General features: G+C 48.4%; 1 protein-coding gene across 4 annotated transcripts in view; it reads right to left on the reverse strand.

Annotated features, from left to right (window-relative positions):
* The window catches only part of NCBP3 (nuclear cap binding subunit 3), a 43,903-nt gene extending 38,062 nt beyond the window's left edge, over positions 1–5,841 (reverse strand). For all 4 annotated transcript variants that reach the window (XR_004960320.1, XM_036268305.1, XM_036268304.1 and 1 more), the window contains exons 1-3: positions 5,656–5,841; positions 3,665–3,730; positions 562–667 (exon numbers count right to left, since the gene is read on the reverse strand). Coding sequence is in view for 3 of the 4 variants with exons in the window: in XM_036268305.1 (XP_036124198.1) it covers positions 562–667; positions 3,665–3,730; positions 5,656–5,838 (355 nt within the window). In the remaining variant the exon portion in view is untranslated. The remainder of the gene's footprint in view (positions 1–561; positions 668–3,664; positions 3,731–5,655) is intronic.
* Between the last annotated feature and the right edge of the window lie 7,747 nt (positions 5,842–13,588).

Raw genomic sequence — 13,588 nt, forward strand, 5'->3', positions numbered from 1 at the left:
CTCTCCCTCCCACTCTGTCTGAACAAAAAATGGAAAAATGTCCTTGGGTGAGGATTAAAAAAAATAAACAAATAAATAAAACATATATTTTTTAAAGAGAATAAATCTCATTTAAAAAAATTAAAAATAAAATCATAAGCCTGTATCAACAGAAGTATTGATGGCTTTCCCCCACCAATTCCAATATTGCTCTGATTCTCCTTACACCGGGCTCAGTATGATATACTTCCAATACATTTAAGACAAAGAAAAGTTACATCTTCTATGATAATAGCAGAAAAAGGGTAAGAGTCTGTAGAAGCATAGGTTCTAATCTCAGCTCTGCCACTAACTAGGTGACTTTCTCTGGGCCTCCTCTGACAAGACAATGTCTTTTTCTTCTAGCTCTAACATCTGTGACAAAGCTAACTCAACTTTAAACAGACCACCTCACAAGTCCTTTTCCTTTGGGCGCATTTGGATGAAGACTGGACATGCAAGGCAAGGCGAGAGCACAGGCCATGGTAGGAAAAAGTTACTGCTGGGGGAAACGTGCAAAAATTCCCCCCAAACACCCAGTACCTTTCTTCATCATGTCTCGGTCCAAGGCTACATTTCTTTGGGCAAGATTTACTTCTGATCGAAAATGGAAGCGCTTGGCTCGCTGTTCTTTCTTTTCAATTGCTTCCTAGAAGGTACAGAAAAAGCCATGTTTCAATGAATAAGGAAAGTTAAAGCACACACACAAAATCACAAACACAACATAATGCATCAGTAACAACCCTAAAGTAAATCAGAAGAAATAAGCAACAATGTGCCTTTAATAATTTTTGCAGAGGACTGGATATTCAAAGTCAAGGACTAGGAGGGTGTACATTAATGCTGCTATAATTTGTAATAGTCTCCATGATGATTCAATGCCTATCACTGTGTCTGGGGCAGAGTAGGAATTCAATGAATATTAGTTGATTCAATGAGTAGAAAATAATGCTTAATTCTCTGACACTTCATTTATTATTAACAATCATGCTTTGAACAAATTACAACTGAACAATCTAAAATCCCAATTTTCCAGGTGCAGAAACTGAAGCACAAAAAAGCTAAAAGGCTTGCTGGAGGTACTTCAGCTGGTAAGTGGGGGCAGAACTTCTGATCTCAGTGCTATTTCTAGCCCCACCATCCTCCCCATTTCACATTGTCTGTGTGCATGGTAATCACACCTATCACTTCGTCCACATTATGTCTACATGAGCAGTCCACTCCCAAAGGCTTTTTCCTGGTTTAAAAATAGCACTGAGGCAAAGAAACTCTCTCTTCTATTCTAGGCTCGTGTCCATGGAATTGCCAGTTTTCATCTTTAAATGACAAGAAGCACTGACACTTCACTGAAAAACAAAATTATCAGCTTCATAAGTTTTTTTCCTAAGAGCTAAAATAAATCCAGATCCAACTGAGGGTTTCTGATAGCTCTTAGGAACCCTTCACTAATTACGTATTGACTTTGCCACACTAATTAAAGGTCTGACTACAGAAAGCTTGTGGGGATTGGTAAAGCAGCAACACTTCTGTTATTTCCCAATAGTTATGCTAATTTTCTTCACTAAAGTCTTCCCAGTGCAAACAACTTATCTACCTTTATTCCTTTCTAATATGTTTTATTGTTTTTTTAGAGAGAGGAAGGGAGAGGAAAAGAGAGATAGAAACATGGATGAGCGATCAATTGGCTGCCTCCTGCACACCCCTACTGGGGATCAAGCCCGAAATCTGGGCAGGTGCCCTGAACGGGAGTCAAACCAGTGACCTCTTGGTCCATGGGTCAACACTCAACCGCTGAGCCACACCTGCTGGGCTAATCTACCTTTCTTTAGTAACAATCTAACCTTTCTTTAGTAACAATTTAAGGACCAATTCTGGGACTACCACTCTTTCCCCTATATATTTGTTTCATATAACGGCAAACTGTGTAGGATTAAGAACAGTACAGTCTACTTTTCTTTCTTTCTTTTTTTTATCCTCACCCGAGGACATTTTTCCATTATTTGTTCAGAAAGAGCAGGAGGGTGAGAGAAAAAGAGAGGGAAAAACCTCGATGTGAAAGGGACACATCGAGGTTTCTCTCTCTCTCTCTCTCTCTCTCTCTCTCTCTCCCCCCTCCCTCCCTCCCTCCCTCCCACTTTAGCTGAACAAAAAATGAAAAAATGTCCTCGGGTGAGGATAAAAAAAAAAGAAAACATCTTCACTTTATTTTCTTGTCTGTCTAAAAGATCATTCTTTCTTTTAGCCTTTAAGCCATCTAAGACAGACTGAGACCTATGTAAAATGTAAGCATGATGTATTTTTAAAATGTTTTTATTTATTTATTTATTAGAGAGAGAGAGAGAGAGAAAGGGAGAGATAGAAACATCAATGGGAGAGAAACATTGATCTGCCTCCCACTCACCCCCACTGGGGGGTCAGCCTGCAACTGCAACCAGGGCATGTGCCCTAATCCCTCTGACCCCAAGGTATAAGGGACCACACCCACCCAACTAAGCTACACTGGCTGGGCAACATATTTATTTTTATTTTTTCTTTTACACATCCAATATAGCAATGCAGTACTATTATTCAGAATTAATTCAAGATTCTGTTCCAAACTTAACTGCACACATTAAAGTCAGAAAGAATGTCTAAACTGGATATCACCAATTAAAGCAACAAATATGCAGATTATTTTATAATAAGAAAAATAACAGGTTTGGCTCTGTGAAGAGTTACAGTGAAGTTGATAATCTAGTAACAGCAATCACTAGGTAAAAGATAATATTCCCAGTTAATTCAGCTGACCTGGTCTTCAAAGTTTAGACAGCAACATAATCAGCAAATCCTATTTTTCCTTCTTCTTTTTTTTTTTTTTTTTAAGAGGGAAAAAAGGGGAGAGAGAGAAGGAGAGGAAGAGAGAGAAACCTAGGTATGTACCCTGACCGGGAATCAAACTTGATAACTTCAGATGAATAGGATTATGCTCCAACCAACTGAGCTACACTGGCCAGAGCAGGAAATCCTATTTTTCTAGGCTTGTAGCCAGTGACGAATAAAGACATTTACTAAGAGCCTACTATGTGCCAGGTACTTTTCATGTTTTGTTTCATTTAAAGTAGAAATATATCATTTTTAAGGAATGGACATAGCATAAAAAAGCATTACCAGCACAGAACTTTTTCTTGGATAGGGTTAAGCACAGGCACCTAGGTATAGTGATTTTCTTGTTGTGAATGTGAGAACATACAAATACTGCCCGGATGTTTCCAGAATGCACAAAGGCATCATTGAGTATTGTGAAATTTAAGTCGAATAAATTTTAACCCAGCAACTAAAGAAAATAGGAGGTAAAGAATAATAGCAGTCCAGGCTGGTTTGCTCAGCGGTTAGAGCGTCGGCCTGCGGTCCAGAGAGACCCGGGTTCAGTTCCTGCTAGGGGCACGTACCTCGGTTGCCGTTTGTTCCCAGCCCTGGTTGGGTCATGCGGGCCACTCGATGTGTCCCTTTCACGTCAATGTTTCTCTCTCTCTCTCTTCCTCTCTCTCCCTCCCATTAAAAATAAAAACAAAACAAAACAAAAAAAAGAATAACTGCAGTTCTGCAAATCCTAGGGACCAAGTTCACCTGCTTATCAAAATGAAAAATAAATCATGGTCTATCTTACCTTGGAGGTGACATCAATTCCAGTGATGAAACTGCCAGCCTTATTTTCATATCTTCTGCTTGTGTCCTAACACAAAGGGAAGAATAAGAAATGCTAACGTCAACTGGCGAAAAACTCATGATAAAGGACAGCTGATGTCTTTTGGATAATCATTTTCTTCAGCAATCCTTCCCCCACTCTGACAACCCTTATAATGAAGAAGCCCATCCCAGTGACTCTGTGGTAGCAATCAACCACTCTAATGGGAAGTCTTTTCTAGTCTAGAGCCTGCCCCAAACTTTAAGTAGTTCTACCTACTGAAGGCGTCCATGTAAATGAAAATCTAAAGGCTTCTGTGAAAAGCACCCAAGATGAGGCACAGTCACTTGTCTCCCCAACCCAGGCTGGCCAAATTCATCATGCCACGCCATGAGGTAAATAAAGCACAAGTCTTCATCAAAATGCAGAAAATCCAGCCTCACCCAGACCCATAGAAAACACAGCACAGTGCAATGAAAAGAGGCTGGGATTGGGACACCTAGGACTTGAAAGGCAGCACTGATGTTCACAGATTACACGACACTTTACAATTCCTTTGGCCTCTCTGGGCCTAGGTTTCCTCCGTGGTCTCTGTCGACCTACCTGGCCTCTTTTACTGCTCTCATATTTGTGCTATAGAACGTTGTTTCCCCAGGAAAACAAGCTTGTTCCCATCTCAGAGCCTTCCGTTTACTGTTGCCCCTACTGAGAACACTCTCCTCCAAATCTGCAAACGGTTGGCTACTCTTTGTCACTTTGGGTTCGACTTAAATATCACTATCTCAGAGGGCTTCCTTGCCCATCCTATCCCATTCAGTTTCCCACTCTGCATACCCTCCTTGCCCACTGCTCTCTATGGCATTAACATGCTTTATTTTCATCACAGCACTCACTACTATCAAACACTGTTTGCTTACTTGTGTCCCGTAACTGCAACATAAACTTCAGGAGGGGGTTTTTAATCTTGATTAAGTGCCCAGGGCTGTGCCTGGCACAGAGTGGGGGGTGCAACAGATGTTAAACTGGATGAATAAAGGGATGATATATACTTCGTGATATTTAAATGTTATAACGTAGTAAGTGGTAAAATGACACTGCACTGTTCATCGTTGTTACCAGAATCATTATCATGTGCTGTCTTTAGTGATCCTACCTTCACCTTTTCCCATAATTTCCGTTTAAAAGCAAGACTTGCTGACGTGGTAAAAAGCAGACCCTTCGTGTTAGGTGAGGAATTAAGTACATGACAAGAGCCACGCAGGCCTGAGACCGGCCCTAAGACCTGGACACAGGGACACCAAAGCGCAAGCAAAACACCTCTCGCCATCCCCACTGTGATAAAAGACGGACCAAGAACCGCGGCTAATTCGCGGCCGTTTTGGTTTCATTAAAGGTCAGATGTGGGGGCCACGGTGTAGGGGCCACACAGCAGCGGAGCCGCGCGGGGACAAGATGACCCTCAAGTCACGACGGAAACTCGGAGCTCTGCTGCTGTCAAGTCCAGCCCTGCCACGGAGAAGCCGCGGGTGCTCCGTACGGCCACCAGCCGCCGAGCTACACCGGAGCAGGACCCGCAAGGAGACCTGGCCGCCGGCGCCCCCGACAGCTCCTTCTGGGCCGCTCGTTCTGTTCCCGCCCGGGGCGCATCCTTGACCTGAGGTGCCCAGCCATCCCCGCCCTCCTCACTCACCCCCAGGCACAGACGGGCTCAGAGGGGGCGTCCTAACTACCCTCCAGCTGTCCGCCACCTCCTCCAGCCCCCTCAACACCCATTTCCGGGCGCCCCTGCGTCCTTTCTCTCGCTCCGGGTCTCCCCAGCCCGGCGCCTCCGCCCCCCGGGCGCTCGCCCCCTTCTCTCCCCTTGCCCTGACTTCCCCCGGCCCGGAGCCGGCCGCCTCCCCTTCCGGCCGTTCCCGCACGGGGCACTCGCTCGCTCGGCGACCTCCTTCTCGCCCCCTGCCTCCCTCCCGTACCGGGATCAGTTCCTTCAGCGAGCGCCGCACCGGCACAATCTCCAGCTCGCCCTCCTCCACCTCCATGGGCTCCGGCTCGCCACGCTCCAAACCGGATTCCTCCTCAGGCAACGGGAGCCCCAAGGCCGGCCCCGCTGAGGCCTCAGCCTTCACCGACACTCGCAGGCCGCGTACGGCCGCCATCGCGTCCCGCCGGCCGCACCACTGAAAGCCCGCCCCTCACACCCAATGGCTAGAGCGCCGCCCTCACTGGCCACCGAGCAGTCGCCTCCTCTTCCTAGAGCGTCGCATGCTTCGGCTAGACGGCTTCCCTCTTCGGCGCCACCGCCCCCTAGTGGGGAGAAGAACCTGGACTGACTGGAGCCGGACTTGGTGAGGAGGAGGAGAGGACGAATGGAGACCAGGGCGGGGTCTGTTCGACAGGGCAGGGCCTGGATAAAATGGGTGTAGCCTGGGCTTAGAAAACAGCTACGCCTTGAGCAGTAAACCTATAATAAAAAAGCTAACTTTGCTGAGCGGTCATTATGTGCCAGTGACTATTCCAGCGCTTGACTCCTACAACAACCCTATTAAATAGGCACTGTTATTCCCATTTCACATATAAGGGAACTGAGGCATACAAATTTTCCCAAGGGGACAGGCTATTTAAGGGATAAAACCTGAATCTAACTCTAGGCAGTCTGGCTCCAGAACCCGGAGTGAGCTTTGGTCTATCACCTCTAGGTAGTCTGTAGGTTTACAATGTACTTGCCTGGCCCACCTATGTCTCTTTCAAGTCTCCCAGTAATTGACATACACAAAAATTGAGGCTCCAAGAGGGTAGTGAGCTGCCCAAAGCCCAGAGCTTTCCTGACACCCGAGGGCCTCATCCTCTCTAAAGTTCTGAACATGGTTTCTTGCAGACATTTCTAACGAGAGCCCGGCTGGGAGAGAGGGAATGTCCTTTAGGCTTCTAGAGGGCTCCACTGGTCAGTTTTTCTTTTGAGTCCTGAGTTTGCACCTTCTTCCCTGTGTTACCTTGAGCTAGTTCTGGCCCCTTTCTGGGTTTGTCTTCCCCTCTCTGGAGAGCATAGGTGGAACCCTAGGGTCTCAGAGGCCCTACCAGCTCCGACCGTGGAGGAACAGATCATTATAAACCAAGGGAGAACAAGATCAGCATCAAACACACCTGGTTTCAAGCTGGCTGGCTTTGCCGTTTACACCATGTGTGACCTTGGGCAAGCCACTTAACTGTCAGAATCTCAGTGTCTTCAGCAGTAATATGGGACAATGTTACCCACCCTCAAAGGAGGTTGTGAGGGTTAAATGAGATAATTATATGTAGATACAGGATCCAATGGAAGTGGTATAGTACATCAATTTTCCTTAAATGTGGACTAAATAACAAAACAAACAAGCTAGAACTCTTTAGAGGGCTAGTTTTGATGAAAGGGACACAGTAGTTACAAAATTGGGTTTGAATGCATTTACATGAGTTTTTAAGAACACCTCAAAGAGCCTTGGCTGGGTAGCTCAGTTGGGTAGAGCATCTTCCATATACTCCAAGACTATGGGTTCGATTCCTGGTCAGAGCACATAGAAGAAGCAACCAATGAATGAAGAAATAAATGGAGGAACAGATCAGTCTTTCTCCCTTTCTTTCTCTCTCTAAAATCAATTAAAAAATAAAACACTTCAGCCCTGGCCAGTTTGGCTCAATGGTTAGAGCATCGGCCTGCGGTCTAGAGAGACCCAGGTTCGGTTCCCGCTAAGGGCACGTACCTCAGTTGCGGTTTGTCCCCAGCCCAGGTTGGGTTGTGTGTGCAGGAGGCAGCCACTCGATGTGTCACTTTCACATTGATGTTTCTCACTCTCTCTCTCTCTCTCTCTCTCTTCCTCCCACTCTATCTGAACAAAAAATGGAAGAAAAAAAAAGTCCTCGGGTGAGGATAAAAATAAATAAATAACTAAAATAAAGCACTTCAAAGAAAGTTTCTGCTTGGGGTGGCTAGCTTTGGGTGATGGTGACAAACTCCACCATTACACTCAAACTCCACCATTACACTTGTTTTCTAGGCCTGCAGGGTTGAGGGATGGAGAGAGAAGGAAGCAACCCCTCCTCGGCTATGGACACCAGGAGGCTAGCAGAGAAGGCTGGGCAGGCTCCTCCCCTGTAAGGTAGGAGCCTGTGGCTCGAGGACTCTGGCATTGCAGTTCAGAGGAGAACCAGTCCCCTGGGGCAGCTCTAGTTGGCAGGAGAATTAGGAATCCACAGCAAGCCAGGGCACCAGACAAACACCAGGGTTCCTAGACTGCTGTCAGGAAAGCCCTTCATGCCTGTTCATTTTTAGTCACCGAACTCACCCCACCCTCCCCTTCCTGTCCTCAATGCAGCCTGCTGTCGGGGCGGGGGGGGGGGAGGGGGGTTGTCGATTCCTGGTCAAGGGCATGTACCTGGACACTGCAGTGGCCTCCTCACTGGTTTCCCTGTTTCTCGCGTTCCTCCACTCCCATCCCTGTTCTACACTGTAGCCAGAGCGAGCTCTTCGGAACATTATCCAGCCCTGCCATCCTCTCCAGCTTCACTTTGCACCACTCTCCTCCTCACTCCCAAAATTACCACTTCAGTTCTTGGCAAGCACCGTATCCCTCCTAACGACAGGGCCCTTGTACAAAGCTGGTCTCTCCACTTGGAGTTGTCATCCCTCCGCCTTGGCCTAGCTCAATTCTTCCTCAACCTCAGATCTCAGCTGGAGCCGCCCGTTCTCTGGAAAGCCTCCCTAACTATTCCCAGACAGCCACCACCACGAGCCTTTCCTTTAGAGTTCTCGTCTCAGTTCAAAATCACCCCCACGTGTGCATGGTGACTTGATTAATGTCTGACTCCTGCGATGGACTGGGAGAGCCATGATGCAGGAACAGTGTCTAACTCAGTGCCTGGTTATAGAAGTCCCTGGACAAACATTGAAAGGCTAGGTGGATAAATAGATGGATGGATGGATATATATCAAAAGGAAATGAGACCTTTATCCACATTTGATTTAGAAACATGCACCAGATTTCCCACCACCAGCACTACCCCTACCCAATTCTAGACCAGGGCTATTCATATCAACTATCACTGTTCATTAAAATCACCAAGGGTCTGGCTGGTGTGGCTCAGTGGTTGAGCGTCGACCCATGCACGAACAGGTCACGGGTTCGATTCCCAGTCAGGGCACATGCCCAGGATGTGGGCCCGATCCCCAGTAGGGGGCATGCTGGAGGCAGTCAATCAATGTTCTTTCCCATTGATGTTTCGTATCTCTCTCTCCCTCTCACTTCCTCTCTTTGTAAGATGAATAAAGGGGAAAAAATTAAAAAATAAAATCACCAAGGTAAGAGCACATACTTGCAGCTAGTAGATCAATTAATTAGCCCTGGAGCTCTAACACAGTACAGTGATTATAAACAACAAAACTATTACAAACATTAAACTTGCTAAGAGACTAGATCTTAATTGTTCCCACCACTAGATGAAATAATAATCATGTAACAAGACAGGGGTGTTGGGTGTTAGCGAATGCTACAGTGGCAATCATATTGCAATACAAATATATCAAATCAATAGGTCACACACTTTAAATTTTTACAGTATTATGTCCATTATATCTCAATTTGAAAAATAAAAATGTTTATAAATCACCTAGGAAGCTGAAAGGATTGCATATGTATAATTCCAAGTAGATGACATTCAGGAAGAGGCAAAACTGCAGAGGCAAAACTGTGAGAAGAGCAGAGGTTGCTGGAGGTTGGGGGCGGGGTGGACAGTGAGGGTTAGGGAGGAAGGGAGAGAGAAGCAGGTAGAGCAGAAGGTTCTTAGGGCAGTGAGACGATCCTGGATGATACTGTAAAGGTAGACATAGAACTACACCTTTGTCACACCTGGAATGTACGAGTCAAAGGGTGAATCCTAAAGTAAACTGGACTTCGTGGATAGGAACGTAGCAATAGCCATTCATCAGCTGTAACAAATTACCACACTAATGGGAAACTGGGGAGCAGGAGGGAGGGCTGAGAGATTATATAGGAACTGTCTGTACTTTCCACTCAGTTTTTCTATGAACCTAAAGATATTTAAAAAAATAAAGTCTGTTAATTAAAAAAAAAAATCTGACACTCAGACAACATCCTAGACCAATTAAATCAGGATGTAGCATAGGCATCAGGATTTTAAATATATATAATTGATTTGAGAGAGAGAGAGAGAGAGAAACATGAATGGGTTGCCTTCAGTATATACTCAGACCAGGAACCGAACCTGCAACCATGTATCCTGACCCGGAATCAAACCGGCAACCTTTCAGTGCACAGGAGGACACTCAGCCAGCTGAGCCACACCGGCCAGGGCAGCACCTGGACTTGTTTAAAGCTCCCTAGGTCATGCTAATATGTAGCCAGAATGATAACTACTGTTTAGACTGAACTGAGAGGGGGCAGACCAGAGCTGGGAGCCCTCTCTCAGCTTTGGGGTGGGTTTCCCGAGGAGGTGGGGGGGATGTTGGCACGGATTGCCTGAAAGTAGGAGAGGAAAGCACCTGAGGGCAAGGGGATCCTCTCCTGCGAAGGCTTCAGCACCTTGAGGATGGTCCCCTGGACTCCGGGGAGACCAAGCACGGAGAAGTGTAACCAGCCTCTTCCTGTGCTGCAGTCCTGCACTGTTCTGGTTCTATTCCTTCAGTGTAGACTGTGCCTAGCCCAGGGTCGGGGGGAGGTCCTTGGGGAGACCACAGGACTGCTGGGGTCAAAGGATACACAATGTAGAGAGCATCAGCCAGTCGCATGGACTGCAGCTAGAACAAACAGTGACCAGTCCTGCTGGGGATGGGACAGAGGGAGCTGGGCAGTTACAAGGGACAAAGTGCCTGTGCCAAGAGCATCTGAGAGAGAAGGCAGGAGGGGCTGCCTCTGGCGTGCCTAGGAGTGTGGGGCAGTGGTCTTTGAGAAACCGAGGCCATGGAAATCTGGGTTATAGCTACAGGGGAGGTCTGTGTTAGTTTGCAGGCTAAGGAGCAGGATCAGAGGACTGGAAAGGCCAGAGATATACAGGCCAGAGAAGGAGCTTACAAGCGATCCAGTGGAGAGAATGGGGTTCCCAGAGGGCAGGCCACATTCTTTTTTTTAATTATTACTTATTTATTTTATCTTCACCCAAGGACATTTTTTTGCATTTATCTTCAGATAGAGTGGGAGGGAGAGAGGGAGAAAGAGAGAGAAGAAACATTGATGTGAGGGAGACATATTGACTGGATGCCACCCACATGACCCCAACCAGACCCCAAACAGCAACCGAGGTACATGCCCTTAGTGGGCACTGAACCTGGGACTCTCGGAGGGTCCATGGGCCAACGCTCTAACTGCTGAGCCAAACTGGCCAGGGCATAGGCCCCATTCTTGTGATTCAGCTGAGAGATGCTTGTCAAATGGTCTTCATCATGATGGAGCAGTGAGCGGGCAGATATAAGTTGTGAAAGTGACTGAGCCGGAATCAAGTTTCCAATTCCTGGTCCCTGATTCCAGTCTTGTAGGAGAATGACCAGACACCAGACCAATTGCCAAGGGTACCTCTGGGGCTGCGGACTACCTGGAGGAGGTGACTTGAAGATGGCCGGGGCCTAGGCAGTGGGGAGGGCAGCGAGGCTGACTCTAAAGTTGGATGGGCTAATGACAAACCGGTCAGTCCAACCTGGGCGGGGATGGGCAGCAGCACTGGAGAGTGAGAGGACCCAGACTTTGTTCTCTGGGTCATCCTAGCTGCAGAAATGGATGTGTCTGAGACCTCAGGTGGCAGAGCCAGGTCTGTATGTGTATGGGGGAGGGGACCAGAGACAAGAAATGGTCATTTCAGCTATGGACGCCCAGGCCAGGAGGCTGGAGTGGTGCAGGCAGTCCTTGCAGGCCAGGGACTGTTCTGCAGGTGAGACAAAGGCCCTCCTGGTCTCCTCCTGGGCCTTAGTTGGCCCCTAGGGCCCAGTAACACTTGCCATCTGGCTCCCCTGGCCTCCCTCAGCAGAGTCCCAGGCCTGCTTATTTGCCCTAGGAGAGGCTGGATAGGTGTGCCGGCCAGTGTGTGTGAAGGGAGGCTGGGGCGGGGGGGGGGGGGGTGACTCGGTAGCCTGTGGGGTGTTTATATGGATCCCAGTATGTGTCTGAGTGCCTCTTGGGAAAATTGGAACCCTCAGTGGCCCTGACCCTCCCTCCCTCCTCTCCCCCAGTCTGAGGCCAAATAGGATGATAATAGTTGAGGGGGAGGAGAGAGCAGGCAAAGAGCCCAAAGACATTCTCCCTGAGGAACCTGGGCCTCCCAGGGCAAATCCAGGACTGCCCCCCAGTCTTCAGCTGGACATCGCTAGGCTGGCCTCAGCTCCCCCATGTGGTTGGGTCTGGAAGTGCAGCTGCCATTTCTGATTTGCCCAAATGCCCTTCCCTATGGACTCTGGGCTATCCAGGCTGCTGGTGTGGGAAGACCTAGGTGTTTGGATGGACAGGATGCCTGGGCTCTAGCCTGGCTCTTCCCTGACTTTCTGTGTGACTGAGCAGGTCACTGATTCCTGGGCCTCGGTTTCCCTACCACACTATGCCTCCCAGAGTAGTAGGGGAATGACGCCATGGGCCATGGTCCTAGTCAAAACCCTTAGCATGATGATCTGGCCGGTCAAACCCCTGCCCAGGGTTTGGTGACCAACACCTGGGATGAACCAGTGCAGGGGTTTTTCTGACTGCAGGATAGAACTTGGAGGGAGAGCCGACTTTGACAAGGAGAGGCAGATATGGGGAAAGGCAGTGTCCTGGAGGCGTGGGTGAGCCCGAAGAGCCATGGGGGGCGAGGAGTGAATGGAGTGTGGGTGGGTGAGGCAGGGGTCAGGAGAGCATCCAGAGAGACCAGCAGGGCAGATGGCAGGGGCCTTGGATACCAGGCTGAGCACTATAGGGAGAGGGGTGGGCATGCTCCGATGAGCACCAGGATCAACCTAGCAGCTGGCTAGAGGGTGGATTGGAGTGCTGAGGACCAAGGAGACGAGTGAGGAAGTGAGAGACGGTGGGGTCCCAAAATGAGGGGCTGCAGTGGTGGGGATGAAGTGGGAACAAGTACCCACTTATCAGTTTTGGCATTTGGGGAACTTCTGCCTACTGCCACAACCCCTTCTGGAGAGGACTAGTGCAGCCCTTCGTGGGACCTTCACAGGATGACCAGGCAGAAACAGTTCTGGCCTCCATTTCTCAGATGGAAAAACTGACCACCAGGCCAGGCAGCCTCTGGCTTGGTCTCCTGTTTGGTCTCGTTTCATCCAGCTGGTACTTCCACAGACGGACAAATATCATGCAGAATGTGCTTAGCCCGTGACCTCTAAGGCTGGTTTCAGGCAGTCTGAGAGGCAGAAAGTTCTTTGTTTTGCTTTGCAGGGTCTCACTTGCTGAGTACTTACTCTGTGCCAAGCATTATGTCAGATGCCTGGCACAGGACTTCACTTAACTTCAAAGAACCCTGAGGTGCTATTATCCGCATTCGATCGATAAAGGAAACTGAGACTCCTCCAATGACTTGCTGAGGTCACACGGCTATTAAATGGCAAAGTTGGATTCAAGTTCAAGGCTGTTTGACCTCAACGGTGATTCTTTTCATCATGGCCATGGAGGGCCCTAGTATGAGAAGGGAGCTGCAGGGTCCAAAAAGCTCATGCCAGCACCCAAGGCTAAAGGGGCACAGGGAGGACATCGGGCCTACATCACAGGGGCTCCGGTAAGGCTCCACTGGGACTTCTGCCCCAAGAGGAATGGACAGCCCCCAAGCACCAGACCCCAGTGTCCCTGGGCTCCTGTGAAACAGGTAGGGTGCCTCATGGGCAGCCCACTGGCATCCAAACACCCTGTCCTTTCAAGCAGGGGCCACAGGACCTGCTCAGGAGCCTGAGCC

This window comes from Molossus molossus, unplaced genomic scaffold (genome assembly GCF_014108415.1).
Source record: "Molossus molossus isolate mMolMol1 unplaced genomic scaffold, mMolMol1.p scaffold_m16_p_19, whole genome shotgun sequence".
Taxonomy (NCBI): domain Eukaryota; kingdom Metazoa; phylum Chordata; class Mammalia; order Chiroptera; family Molossidae; genus Molossus; species Molossus molossus.